Raw genomic sequence first — 15,227 nt, forward strand, 5'->3', positions numbered from 1 at the left:
TCCAGAGTAAAGTTGTGATTATTCTCTGAAGGGAAGGGACTGTCACAATCAAAGTCCTCTCAGTGAAGGCACGCTTCCTGTGTGACTTTTTAACCTTTGAATTCTCTGAGGCATCTAGCTAAAAGATCTAGGGAATTTAATTTCATCCCAAAAAAAAAAAAAAAAAAAAAAACAGAAGAAGAAGAAGAAGAAGAAGAAAATATCTAATGGAAACTAGTGGCTGCAAATGACAGCCAGCACTTGTTGGGGTCCCTTTCCAACACTAGTGGATCTTGCATGAAAGGTTTTTAGATTCTTTCAGGACTTTTGCAGGCCAAAAAACACTCAAGCCTTTTGCAAATGAGTTGACTCTTCGTTGATAACAGCTAGTATTCAATCATTCTTGGGGGATTTTTTTTTTCTTATAACAAAAGTATATATAATCTTCTAATACACAAACTAAAGTGAGATATTAAAGATTAATTAAATTTTACTTGAATTGTTTTATTGTCCACAAGAAAATATCTTCACAAATTTTTTGGGATATTATTGGGCTCCATTCTAGCTCTACAGTCAAGTGGGAGGGTTTTGTTACAGTAGATAGGAAAGAGCTCAGCCCTTTCTTCCTTATAGTTTATATTATGACATGTGTGTAGGCGTTTTTTGTGTGTGTTTTTTTTATGAAATATTTTCACACACGTGTCAAATCGTGATTCCGAGAAATATCTCCTCCTAGAGAAGGAGGCAAGCACTTAAGCATCAATTCATCACCCTAGAATTTAAAAGGATAATGTGGTAATTTTAAATAGTGTAGTAGGTTATTTTTGAAGAAGAAAACAACTACCAGAGAATTCAAATTCCCTTTATTATACTAGTGCAGATAGAATATAATCAAATAGTTAGTAAAGTCTAAAGCTTAGAGGGAAATAGTTATCTGCAATTGGAAACATTCTCTATAGGTTTAGTGGAACATATGGATAGAATATTGAGGAAAGTAAGGAGTACAAATAGGAAATTTACAACTGCTTAAATTCAAAGACAAGATCATGACCATTAGTTTTTTTTTGTTTCCTAAAGAGTATACTTTGCTTCATGGATATGGACCATGGTTGAGTTAACTTTTTCTAAATCCTTTTGCTTTATTTAATTATTTATTAATAACTAACCTCCACCAAAGCACTATTAGATATCTGACCAGTTATTAGGTTTTTGAAGTGTCATGAATGGTGTTTTCTAGGTTGGTTTAGGTGGCAAAGACAGATGTTAACTTCTATTTTGATTAAATGAATTGCTTATCTTTGGAGAAAAGAAATACTCTTTATCTCTATGGTTAATATTGATTTTCAAAATATAAAAAATGAAAACAAGTCAGTTGAGATTAAGCTAAACAATAATACTAGAGTTAAAAAAAAAGTTTTAAATTTTGATCAACAAATAACATGGGAGATGATATAGTAGTATGTGTTGTTAACGGGGTCTAATCCAATGAAAAATGGCATTGACTTGCAGATTAATAGTCTCACGTTTGAACTTTAAATCAAATTTTAAATGCGCTTTTATATATATGACAAAATGCAACAACATTAATTGGATCTAACATTTTAAATATGGGTGTAAATCGAGTTGATACATTGTATCAGTATTGAGTTTGGCTCGAATAAAGTAACTACATTATGAGGAAGGGAAATGCAACCTTATCAAAGTTTATGGAAAAAGACTAGTCTGCAAACCTGATGTACAACTCATCCACCACCATTTGTTATCAAGTTATGACCAACGAAATTTAAAAATAAAAATAAAAATTTATTATTGGATAAAATGTTCCGAGGAGTCGAGTCAGCACCAAACTGGATAAGCATTTTCTTAGCCTGACCAAACACCATATATAACCATAGTTACTCTCGCACAACCCAAATCCAAACCCGAACCCAAACACCCCAAAAACTCCCCAACATATAAGGACAAACACCCCCCCTCCCACCCTCTCTCTCTCTCTCTCTCTCTCTCTCTCAATCAAAAATTCACAACCGCAAGCCAAAACGCACCGTACCATGCTCTCTGCTTCGACCTCGACATTCTTCGCCGCTCCAATTCTCTCCGCCACCCCTCCCCCTCCCAAAACCTCGACACGTGTACATTTCAGGCCAATAAGCGCCTTCGCCGCTGGTTCCACCTGCACCTCGGACGAGGCAGCTACGGCGTCGTACCTCGGCCCTCAGAAGATGACCTCGCTGTACGAGATCCTCGGCATCCCGGCGGTCGCCACGTGTCAGGAGATCAAATCGGCGTACCGGCGATTGGCTAGGGTTTGCCACCCCGACGTGGCGGCGATCGAGCGCAAGGACACGTCGGCTGACGAGTTCATGAAGATTCATGCTGCCTACTCCACGCTGTCGGACCCCGAAAAGCGCGCCGATTACGACCGGAAGTTTATGCGCCGGAGCCGACCGTTGTCAACGGCGTCGGGATATTCCCGGTACTACACTTGCCGGAACTGGGAGACCGACCAGTGCTGGTAGCGAGTTGACTCACCGATTCCGAAATTGAAGGAATTCAATCCGCGAGATTATTGGTAATTTTGTAAATATACGAAGAAGCATAACATAGAGTGCAATCGGAGCCGTTGAATATTTTGATCATGATGGTCTCGCTGTGGCTGGATATGTTTGCGATGATCCGTCTGTCTGTCTGTCTGTCGGACACTAGAACAAGAAGTAGCGCCAAAGTTCCAAACCTCCAAAGTCAAAGAGTTGAATATCTCATTTTGTGTTAGTATTATTTACTATAATTACGTGGGGGCAACATTTTAATTTTAAATTTTGTAAAGTCCTGTTTTCTTTTTGGGGATTATTAGGACATAATTACAGTACATACAGTAATTTACACATAGAGATTGGAGCTCAGTATTTTTATGGGTATCAATTTGAATGAATATTATTATTCTGGTCAGAAATTTGGACAACATTTATGCATATATGCTTGCTATTTCATTTTTGTTTACTTGTAAATTGTGTAATGACACAAATCTAAAATCTTATGAATGGTAGGGTCAATCCAACAGAAAAAAAAGAAAAGAGAGAGAGAGGGCATGGTAGCTTTTTCATATTGATAGTTGCATATCATTTGATCCAGTATTGGCAACCACAAGAAACGAGTTTTATCTCGAGAGTTCGTTGATAGCTATTTTCATTCTTATCGCAAAACTATAATGATAAAATTAAAAGAGTTATTTATGCCTGATTCATTTTTGTCTATTCTTTATATACTCCACTTATTAAGGGTGCATATATATATATATATATATATATCTATTTATTTTAGGAAACATTGTCATTTTTTATTCGTTGATTCGAATTTAGAATATTTTTCAGCGTTGAGACTAATAAGAGAAATAGTGATAATCGAATGGTGATCACGCATAATAAAAGGGTGGAAGAGGAGAGGCGTTGGCAGTTGTGACATTTATGTGTAGGCCATACAAGTTGCGACCAATTACTTGGTGCCATGTCTTTATTTTGCAACGAAGGCTGGTTGGGGTTGATTGCATTGCATATTGTGAGATTTGACGACAATTCAGAGTGGCGACAACTCGACTTATCGTAGAAAAATGTAGAAAAATGGTGGCTGTTTTTGTCTGTTCTCATTGTATTTTGTAGAAGTCGGCCATTACAAGTTAGAAGCCATAAAAAGATAAGAAAGCAGGATCTCGCATCCAATTAAGGCGCACTGCTTGTAATTGCAAAGCTACCTAAGTGCCCAAACTTTAGGAACAACTTTTTTTATGCCGTCTCCATCGAACTCTCCAGTGGGGAAGAGCTTTAGGGTTTTCAATCTCGACCACATTCTAATTCTTTTTCCTCTTTCAAGAGAAATATTTAATTCTAACTTAACTTATATTCTTAGATATAAGAAATGCTTATACTTTAAAAGTCGAAACTATTGTGTATTATTATAGTTTGGACTTTCATAAATATGAGTACGGAATTCACTATTTATGATGAATTTCCCAATAATTCCTTCAAGAAATTTGGTATATTTTGGAGTTTTTACCAAGTCAAATTATTACTTTTTTGTTTCTGCTTTCCATGATAACCTAGTATGGTGGAGCCTGTAGAAAAAAGAGATTAGAAACACATAGACCAACAGCGAGACTTTGGAAGGCAGAACTTCATGCCATGAAACCTGGGATGACACATGATCACCGGCTTACTTAGCATACTTAATTATTCAAGTGATTAATGACTAGGCGGCAGCTAATTTTATAAACAATTCGGCTTAACAAAGTAAGCAAATGGAGGCCCTACGTATTTATGTGGAGGGCCTATAATATATATATATATATATATATTTCATTATTAAATATCATGTGGTTTTTAAAATTAAAAAATTAAAAATTCATGTAGTCATGCCACAGCCCATTCCAAATTTTAAACAAGCTCACCCAATACCTATTGTACAACTCAAAAGCACACTTGAGTAAGCATGCACGTCAGCAACATAACAAAACTTTCATCTCTTTTTGTTTGTTGAGGTAATCTTCACTTAGTTACTAGGGATTTTGTTAAGATAATAGAATTTTAAAAAATAAAATAAAATTATGAGTAAGAGTTTGGTGTTAACTTTCTAGTTTCTACATCAACAACATAATTGACTTATCAAAAATTAACTTCGGAATAAGATAGAGAACGGGTTTCTTTCTGATTGTATGATACTTCACATTGAAAAAGAATTTGTTGATAATATCGATAATGAATTAATAAGTAGTGATTTTAACTCCTTGAAGCCTCGAAGGCTGCAACTTAAATAGTTTTGTTTTGTATTTGTATTGAATATTTATTTAGTTTTGTCTTTTTTACTAGTTTATATTTTATATACTAGATGCATTTTGAAGGATATACACCTCATTATGTCTCCTCTACTAGACATATCATTTTTTGTAAAGTAAATCCAATTCAATCCATTTTAAAATCCTGAATCCCTCCCCTTAACAATATAAGTTTATTATAATTAGGAATATGCTTCCTCCTCACTAATTCTTCAACTCACTTTGTATAATTATTATAAAATTCTGAACACAACAAAGACAGAACTGTAGACTTGTTCCAATTATTTATTTATTTATTTTTTCTTAAATACCGCCGACTCAAATCAGATTCCGACTTGTGAGTGGTGGTTAACTTGTTAACGATTGTGCCCAATATTCTTGTAGACTAAGACTAAGTAAACAAGCATTTAAATCGATCAAAAATTTTAGGCTCGTCAAAAACGTTGGTCTGCACGGCGTGCGTTACTTTTATTAATTCCTGACTAATCTTAAACTAGTACCCTACAAATTGGAATTTGAATTCAATTTCTCTTTGAAGTGCAAGAAGGTTTCAGTTTCACCATATATATAAATCTGTGAGTGATGCTGGGTCCAAGATGGATGTCTCCGTTCTCTTCAGGTTTTCTTACAATTAACATATGACTTTGATTTGATTTTCATAAAATACTTCTTCTTGTATTATATATTTAGAGGAACTTACAACATTGTTTCGCTGATTCATTTACGATAATCGTAACTTATTAAGGTCTAAGTACACCAAAGTAGACAAATTTACATATAAAAAATAATAAGTACGGCTCTTATCAATGATCCAATTTATATAGATTCCTTTTACATCCAATCCAAGACAAAAATACCCATAAAGGCAGATTTATTAGTTCATTGCTATTTTCATGTGTAACATTCTTTAAATATATGAATGATCTCATCATCCTGGTAATTAACGATTATCTATCTCTATAGTAAGACTCTTAGAATAATTTCACATATATTTTAAGAAGGACTTAAATCACTAGGAGTTAATGGTGGTGGACCGGAAGCCATGATGGAGATGGCATGGATGTAAACTAGTCTAGCTTTTGATTACGGGAACAATTGTTCAAAGAGTTCCCTACCATTTCCATTGCAAAACCAGAATTTTCTGCATATACTCACAGAACAATCGCCATCGCTATTAATAATCTGTTCCAACTTTGCTGATGTAGACTGCGTTTGATTTCAAGGAACCATAATATTAGAATATTCCGATCACTTGACAAAATATATACAACCCCACATTAAAGTCCTTTTTTATTTTTTATTCTTTCCTTCTAACTAAGTTTCTGGAAGATAATTAGCTTAATTACAAATTCTTAACCCATTGTCAGAAAAACGAAAGGTGAAGAAGGGAGATGCTATAATAATACGGCATGTTTATTAATCCGCAATCGAATGAGTAGGAGTTTGATTGAGGAGAGTTAGAATTCGAATCCCTATTGAAGTTGTTTATTAAAATAATATGGAATCAGGGAATGAGTGGTACTGATTCTTTACAAGTTGTTTACTAAATTCCCATGAATCAGAATTGAAACCAAATTAATTACTAAAATATCCTCGTTATTGGGTTAAAGTAGATGTCAAATTTGGAATTTTAAAATTTGTGTGAGGATATGATAGGTAAAAAATATGTTAGTTATCCAAGAATTAAAATATTACCTCCCACCCAAGAGTCTAATTCCTACAAAATAAGAAGTTGAATTCCTGATTTTACGTGGGTTCCACTCGCATTTTTGTTCCTCCATGTGAATTAAAACACATGAGTATCCGTAATATGAATTCCACTCCTTATTTTAATTTCGATTAAGAATTAATAAATATGCCGTACAGTACATTAATCTCTCTGTTAAGATTTGATCAGGCTAGGTATGGCATGAAGTCATGCATTGACATTGGCACACATGCATGGCAACGAAAATGATCAGGTAAAGAAATCACCACTCTTCTTTCTTTGTTTTTGGGAAAGTTATTATTGCAAGTGTAAATATCTAACAGTTTTGTTTTGGGACACATACATTATTTGTTGATTTCCCTTCCTTTGTTTTGGGAGGTTTTGTTTTGTTTTGTTTATAATTTTGTCTATCGAAAATTCAACAAATAATGTCTGGGCCTTCTCCATTTGCACTCTGATCCACTCTTCAATGCTAATAAGGGCTAACTGTGGAAGGAGGCCCAAAGTTTAGTCCATTTTCCGATTTATGCAAAACCCAGTTGCATTTCAGAGTTTGGGTCTAGGCCTATATGGTGATTGTTTTGATGAGTCATTCTACAGTGAGGGTCTTATATATGACATTTAAGGTAAGGGTAAACACTATTCACGTGAATAGTGACTACTCTAGCAATTTTTTGAATTGGCCGCTGACGTCAGCTTGCCCAGGTAAGTCTTGCCTTCGGACTTGCCCAGTTTCGTGGGCTCACTTCTTGCCATGACAACTTTTCCTTTGTAGGGGTTGTTTTTGGAGCCTAGAGGTGGAAGTACTTTAAGTGAGGCCTTATCTCTAAATTATTTGATCAAATTGGTTAGCATGATCTAACGGTTAAGAGATATGACCTCACATAAGGGCCTATATATATAATAGAATTCTTGTTGTTTTGATAAGATTAAGAACATGATTCATAATTAATTTTTATTTTTGGACAACTAGTATAAAAGTTTTTGGCCTATATGGGTTACAAAAGCCTATATACCTTTTTCTTTTTCTTCTCAAGTTAGTATATTGTTACTTATGATCTTTTGTCAATGAGTTAATAGTTATCTTTCAATTTGAACTTGAGTTAATAACACAGAGAAATCGACATCTGCACAGGAATTGCAGAATGCTAAAAGCAATTTTGGGGTGAGTCTTCGAGTATCGTGTGGATAATGTAAAAGACGAATCTCTTTTTCTCCCTTTTTCTTTAATGGGTTGAAAAGAGGGGGATCATAATCACCAAAGCTCCACGAAATCTTGCTAAAGTCATGTCAAGCAAGCAATAACAACTTTGAATTAATCACTAGAATCTTAAGCGTACTTAAGATTTTGATGTGATATTGTTGTTGGGTTTAGAACTTTAGAGCGAATAAAGAAGTTGAACCCAAAAGAAAAATAAAAAAAGACAAGGAAGAAAAGCAAATTCTAGAGGAAAAGACAATATAGAGCTTGAAAAACCACAATCAAAAGCAGTTTCACCTTTTTATGTGTTTGTGATCAGACTCATCGATTCATACTCAAAATCATCACGTTTGATTTCATTGTTTCAATTTTTTTGTTATTGAAAACGTGAAGTGAAAGCGATCACCCCCCACCCACCCTTGAATCTTGCATGCAATTGTGCATGTTAGGGGTGGGAAGTAAATTTTCTCTTTTAGCAGAAAATTCCATTCATATTTGTGGGTTTCATGTGATACACGAGAGCATATCTGATTTGATTGACAATGTTGTTGCACATACAAACATCAAACAGCCAATCTGGTACATACATATTTGGAGTTTTTCATTTTGAATCAATGTATGTGAATGTGATCAGCAGTAGCGCCAACGTTTCCATAACTCAGTGATAAGAATATTTACATGCGGATTAGTGGTCTCAAAGTTCGATATCCTCCCTCTTCCCTTTTCAAATTTTGAAAAAAAGAGTAAAAAAGATCAACAGTAGCATGCGATTATTAATTGTGATATAGATAGAGAGAGTATTGTACTGAACTTCTATATCTACAAAATTGAGCAATTAAATTATATAAAAAAAGTGTAATTAGTGTGGCAAAATTTTGTGAGGGCTGAATGCATTGTCTGGTATATGCCAATAATGTTTTGAATTATGAGACGGCAGCTTGGCGAGAAAATGTTGAAATCAGTACTTATGGCAGAGATATGTCTACCCTTAAATTCATTGTTTCAATTGATGATATATATTTACAGACCCCAAACTGCTGGTGATGGTCCAGTTTTTACAAGTTTGGTTCGGGACTATTATATTAACTTTTACAGTGAAGCCGATATAGGCCCTTACAACTCTTATATCCCGAACATAAATCCACTTACAATTAAACCTCTAACTAAAATCCAAGTATTATTAACTAAATTACATTATATCCTATTTACCTTTATATTTTGTAATTATAATTTATTTTGAAGCATGTCATTAACTCCTTGATTTCTAATTAGAGTAATGCTGCACTTACCATATTTTTATATTCCAAATTTATATACCACATGATGTGACATGTCCATATTATATGCCACATCAATTAAATCAATGAAATATATTTTAAATAAGAAAATTAGAAAAATAAATAATGGAATAAATCATAAAAGAAGAGAAAAAAATGTTAAATAATTTTAATTGATGTAGTTGTCTACCTTAGCTGTCATATAAGATGATATGAGTATGTGGTATACAAATATGGTAAGAGTAGCATTATTCATCAAGTCCTTAAAATTTCGACAAAAACAAATTCATAAATTATTTTATAATAGATTAATCCTACAAATTTTCCATTAAGTCAATAAAGTTAACTTAAAGGAATGTGATTTATATTTTAAAAAAATAGGTAGATTATTCACACAAAAATTGGTATGTAGATTATAGGTAGATGAAATATACAAAGGTAGATTATTCACAAAAAATAGGTATTTATTTATATAAATACATAGGTAGATTATTCACAAAAAAAGTAGGTACAGTATTTAGGTAACAAAAAAATAGGTATGTTATTTATACATACACAAAATAGTTACAGTATTTAGGTAACAAAAAAATGGGCATATAGGTAACAAAATAGGTACAGTATTTAGGTAACAAAATAGGTACAGTATTTAGGTAACAAAATAGTTACAGTATTTATAGGTACACAAAATAGGTACAGTTACAAAAGATATGTTCATCAAAAAATAGGTGCGAAAAATAGGTATATTATTCATAAGAAATGGGTACATTAGTTTATGCTAAAAAACGTGACTATTTAAATATTAATGACAATTGAATTGCATTAAATATATTCAAAGTATATTAAGAACAATCAATGGAGGAAACAACAATTTCAAAGACGTGAGGGTATTTTGGTCATCTAAAAATTAGAATAAATCAGATCTTGAGCTTGATAAGGTAACTTCATGAGTTGGATTCTAGTCATGAATTTTATTAATAATAACAAAAAGTGATGAGTTACAGTTAAGGGAAAATTCAATTTGGAGGGGTGAACCAAATTTTTACTCAAACCACCAGGCATTCCAATCACCAAGGAGACAATAATTTACCCACTGAGTTTAATTTTTGACATGTTCTATTAGGCGTGAAGGAAAAGAAAAGTGGTCCAAATATTTCAATATGTCTCTGTGAAGAATACACGAGGTCTCACATCGGAAACTTAACAAAATAGAAAGTCTCATATAATAAGTGGTTCTACTTCTAATAACATCGAGGCCTTTTGTATAAAACCTCACACTTGCCAAACAGTTAATTAAGTTGAAGACAATATCGATGTTGCCAGTGGTGGGTCAAATGTCCGTCCTCTGAAATCTTAAAGTCTTTGCAATGATAACGGCACTATAAATCACATGCCAATTGCAAATTTGTTTCCACACACACGCACACAACACATATATATTTGATTGTACTTGTATACATAAATTTACCGCTGTGGCAGTGGCAGTTTATGCAACAGATGCAGTTTCATAGAACCAGCCCTCCCTCTCCCTGCACTTTCATGATTGGTCCGTCATCGTATATGTTTGTCTCATAATAAAGTATATACTCATATATATATATATATATAATTCTAAGGAGCTCATGATTCATGCATGGAAAATAAGCAGTTTAGGCAGAAAGATGACGACAAAAGTACTTTTCAAAAACTATGAAAAAAATAGACTACATATATGCTTGGTTTGCATTATTTTGTACTCTGTCTAAGCTCTGTTGCGTTGCCGTTTTGCCTTTAAATTAAAATGCAGATATCCAAGTTCACAATCGACCTCCATCTCCATAACTGTTTTTGTGTTCATGCATGTAAGAATCCTTTGATATCGATGCTTGCAAACAATTCTTTTAGATTGTGACCTTCCTTCCCTAACTCTCTCGTAAAGAGACGCTGCTTCCAGGAAACTCGTACCTCCCAAAGACATGGCCAAGGATGTCCCACCACAACAAGTTTTAAATCTTGATAGGATTAAATGATGTAATTTGGTGGTTGGGGGTGGGGGTGGATTGATGGGTTTGAAAGAAGAAAACAAGGAAAGGTGATTGAGAAAATTTTGTGTAAATTTGGGTCCCCTGGCATGATGGTATATTAATTGTTATTGTTTTTTCCCCTGATTGCATGCTGTGGGTTTTGCAGAAAGCTTTGTGCCTGTTTTTTTATGTACGACGTGAATAATATACAAGCTTCCAAATCAGCGTTTATGCAAGCTGCGATTCATCCACAAAAACTCAAATTCATCCCCATTCTAGCACCTTGAAACTATGTATATATAGGATCTAAAAAATTACAGTTACTCAGAGCGCATGCATAGCGAAATTAACAATAATGCAACTTTGATTTGTGCTTTTCTTTTTGGGTGCCGTGAAAAAAGTGTGTGGCCTTTGGTCATGAAACGAATCAAATCAGTGTCCATATGTATGAACGAAAGTGCATCCAATCTTAATCAGTCGGGCTGTCCAAAGAAAGCCAAGCACAGTGTGTGGTACGAGTTTGAGAGAAGTCCTTTCGGTCACTTCCTATAATATAGACCACTTCATTTCCTATATCCTTGTGACTCTCAGTGAAGGAATCTCATAAACTGGATTTTTTTTAAAAAAAAAAAGAAGAAGAAGAAGAAGAAATCTTATCTTCACTGGAGTCGAGTGAGGGGGTGTGCCAGCAAGGAAAAGCATGAAAAGAAATGTTCAATCAAAACCAAACTCTGACGTACAAATATCCACTCTCCATCGGAATTTTCATATATAATATACCCCACTCTCTCTCTCTCTCTCTCTCACTGTGTGCATTCCCTGATAATGGCGACAAGAAACAAAAATCCAAGTATAACTTTTTTTGGTATGTTATATAATTAGGTTTATGAATCTTCATGGCAAGTTCCACGTGGGACTTGAAAGATATATTAGCTAGGGTTAATTTAGTTCTGCTTTTCATGAAGGAGGAAAGGACATGATCGATTCACATGCAAACTTTCCTTTTGAGCTATATATTTACTGCAAGTAATAAAAAGTTAAAAACGCGAAAATTATAGGATCCTAGCTAGTAGTTACTATATAAGGGCTAAAACTACAGGACAGGATCAGGAAGTGAGGAACCCACGTATATTGTTTGTATGCAGATACTTCAGTTCTGGTGTTGTGGACCTGCGGTGGTGATCATGAATGCATAATAATTATAGTAAATTGAGTTTCCAGCAGATGGGTCTTACGTTTTTGTGTTGGGTTCATTGTGAAAATGCAAAAGATACCATGTGGTATTGTACGGTATCTCAAATACCTAAAAAATAATGTAAATAAAAGTTGCTCATCATGTGCAAACACTTTTTCATTTGTCAAAGAACGAAAATAGAAAGTGACTTTAGAGCCCGGATTGTTGTCAAAAACACTAAATTGAATTTCCGCTTTCTTTTTTTTTGTATATTTCTTCCTGTGAATTTGTATGTTCTTTTTTTTACTTTAAAAACAAAAGGAAGTTGTAAAGAACTTACTAGTGTAATGATTTGGAGCAAATGCTCATCTTAAAAAAGGTCATGAGTTCAGATCTCAGTATACACATAATGTGTGCGAATTTAATAGGCTATAAGAGAATTTTAATCTTGTGTTTCGTCTTTAAAGGAAAATATGAAAAAGAAAAAAATACACAAATTAAAATTGACCCCTCGAAATGGTTCGTGGGTATGCACTAATTTTTCCAGCCATGGTATTCATTTTTTAATTCTCAACTGAGATTTACAGCCAAAGCCTCGAAATACAACAGAGAGAGAGAGAGAGAGAGAGAGAGAGAGAGAGAGAGAATATCCGACACAATCAAATTAGACGCAATTCTCACACAAAGATTCCTACAAAACCTCTGACTCCAGCACCAAACATAATTTATTTGAATCGCCAACTAGCAAATTCTAAGGTTCTCACTTCAACTATAAAAAAAGGAAGGAAAAAAAACAAATAAATCATGACAAAGACAAAATGACAAAGAATGTGGCAGTTGGCCAGACATGAATCATGATGATGATAATAACATGTATTACAACTAACTAATTCAGAGGCAAACAGATCCCCCCTCCACTTGTCCAACTCACTATCAATTTGTTGCTGGATATTGAAGCAATATATATCCTGTGCAATTTACGAAAAAGGGCTCAAAATATTGAGTAGTTTTGTTTTAATTGGCTTAAGTAAGAAAAATTAAAGAAACACGAGTGTCCCAATCGAGAGCTTCGATGGGTTTGAGAGGGCATGGCTTTTCCAAGGCCAAGGGCCAGCCAGCCAGAGGTCTCATCCCAAAACTTTTAACGAGAGATTCAAAAACTGCCACAGAGACATTTAGGCCCCAAGTCCAGCAATGCCCATCAAATTGGATGCACAAAATCAAGTTCCATCACATCATTTGATTACCGATTAAAATCTGAGGTAAAATAAATAAAGTATTTAAAAAAAGGTAGAAAAAATTTACTTGTAACGGAAATAACACTGTTTTGTTATCTCTAACTAATACCATAATGATATATGTAGAAGTTATCAAATATATCATTATTTTATTAATAAAAAATAGCAAAAAGTATTATCCCATTGTATAATAGTTTCTCTCAAAAAAATAGGCATGTTACAAGTCCAAAAACCCTTCTAGCTCTAAAGTTTTTGAAAATAATAAAATAACAATTATACCCATTTTAAAGCATTCCATCCATCGATTTTGAACTTAATTTAATTGATTTTATAGTTTTGTGGATCTGCTTATTATTTGTATATAAAATTGGGTTAAAATATAAGAAGGAGGCCTGACTTTGTAGGTGATCTTCCTATTGCAAAGTAGCAATGCTGTCACTAGATTGAAGTAAATATAATTAAACCAAGCCTATGAGTGCCACTAAGTCAAACACTGATGCCGCATATGAGATGTCATAATTCCTTTTTATAGCAAAGGATTAAAAAAAAGTTGGACTGGAAAGCATCTTCCAGTAACAAAAGCCACTCAATGGCAATAAGCTATTGGGATTGCAATAATGAAGTTTGTTGGTTTTACTTTTACCAGTAAATCTAAATTGACACCTGCCAAGCCAAAGCTCTACCTGCATTACGCCATCTCCAACTCATGAGATAAAACTCAAATAATAAGTGGGAGATTCACTATAATACCTAATATTGGAGCCTAAATTATAAAAAAATTCTATATGAAATGGACTTTAGAAACACACCCAAAACCCATTTACAACATAACAATAAGGCTTTTAACTTCTTTTAAATTACAAAACTGTCATTGATTTCTTAAAACAAACCCAACCCAAAAACCTCATAAAACAGCCCAAAACACTCAATGGGGTATCAAAGTAATTTAATAATTAAAATTAAATTCAATAGGGCCAGCTATTATTTTTTGGGTTTTTTTGGGGTATGTTTATAGAAATTAAATAGTGTAGGGTTTATTTATAGTTTTAGTGCTAAGAATGGGTATTTGACTAAATATCTCATAATAAGTAGCCAAAATTCAGAAAAATTCGAACTTGAGACCAAATACTAATTTAGGCATGGAAAATATTTTGGTGGTGACTACTCAAGGCTGATGTAGTCCATGCGCAAGGAAGAATTAATGGGCATCATGTGTTGTGCCTATTTTATTTTTTATTTTTTATTATTCCAACAATAATCCAAATCCAATGATTCATGTTAAATCCAAGTTATTTTAACAGTAAAAAAAATCCAAGCACTAAAATTTAAATTCAACAGTCAAAATAATATTTTAAATTAATCTAAATTAAATTCAACTCCAAAACTCACTCCAAACTTAAATACCTACTCATTTCTCAAATAAAATTATATTAGTGGAATTTTAATTTGTTTAGGTCAAATTGTTCAAAAAATTAAAGTATGAAATTATTTAAAAAGATTAAATGAAGAAAAGTTATCCATAAAAAGAAAAAGAAAAAAAGACTTAAGCTATTCTTAAATAATTTAATAAAATTACAAACTTAAAATTTGAGTTTAAAAAATTAGGGAAAAAACGATTTGAGTATAAGCAAAACTCAACTAATTACTTTCTGGAGGAGGTAAATTTGAGTCTAGGACCATTTGGAGAATGCCTTACTTCTGCAACCTCAGGAGTGGACCCGAGTGGGGCTGGTAGTTAAAAGGTGACAGCCCGACAGCAATTTCTATTGGTATATCACAATGCTGTCCTTATCTTTAATTCATTGAAAAATCTAATATGAGAAGA

At 33.5% G+C, this 15,227-nt stretch overlaps 1 protein-coding gene across 1 annotated transcript; it reads left to right on the forward strand.

The window, feature by feature from the left end:
- Positions 1–1,946: 1,946 nt before the first annotated feature.
- On the forward strand, positions 1,947–2,953 carry LOC117634388 (chaperone protein dnaJ 11, chloroplastic). Its single transcript, XM_034368481.1, has one exon. The coding sequence runs from the start codon at positions 2,031–2,033 to the stop codon at positions 2,496–2,498; it is 468 nt and encodes a 155-aa protein (XP_034224372.1). The 5' UTR covers positions 1,947–2,030; the 3' UTR covers positions 2,499–2,953.
- The last annotated feature ends 12,274 nt before the right edge of the window (positions 2,954–15,227 follow it).

Source organism: Prunus dulcis, chromosome 7, assembly GCF_902201215.1.
Source record: "Prunus dulcis chromosome 7, ALMONDv2, whole genome shotgun sequence".
NCBI lineage: Eukaryota > Viridiplantae > Streptophyta > Magnoliopsida > Rosales > Rosaceae > Prunus > Prunus dulcis.

What these genes read in the sequence shown, in the direction of transcription:
- LOC117634388 (XM_034368481.1), top strand. Translation starts at nt 2,031, where the DNA reads ATGCTCTCTGCTTCGACCTCGACATTCTTCGCCGCTCCAATTCTCTCC.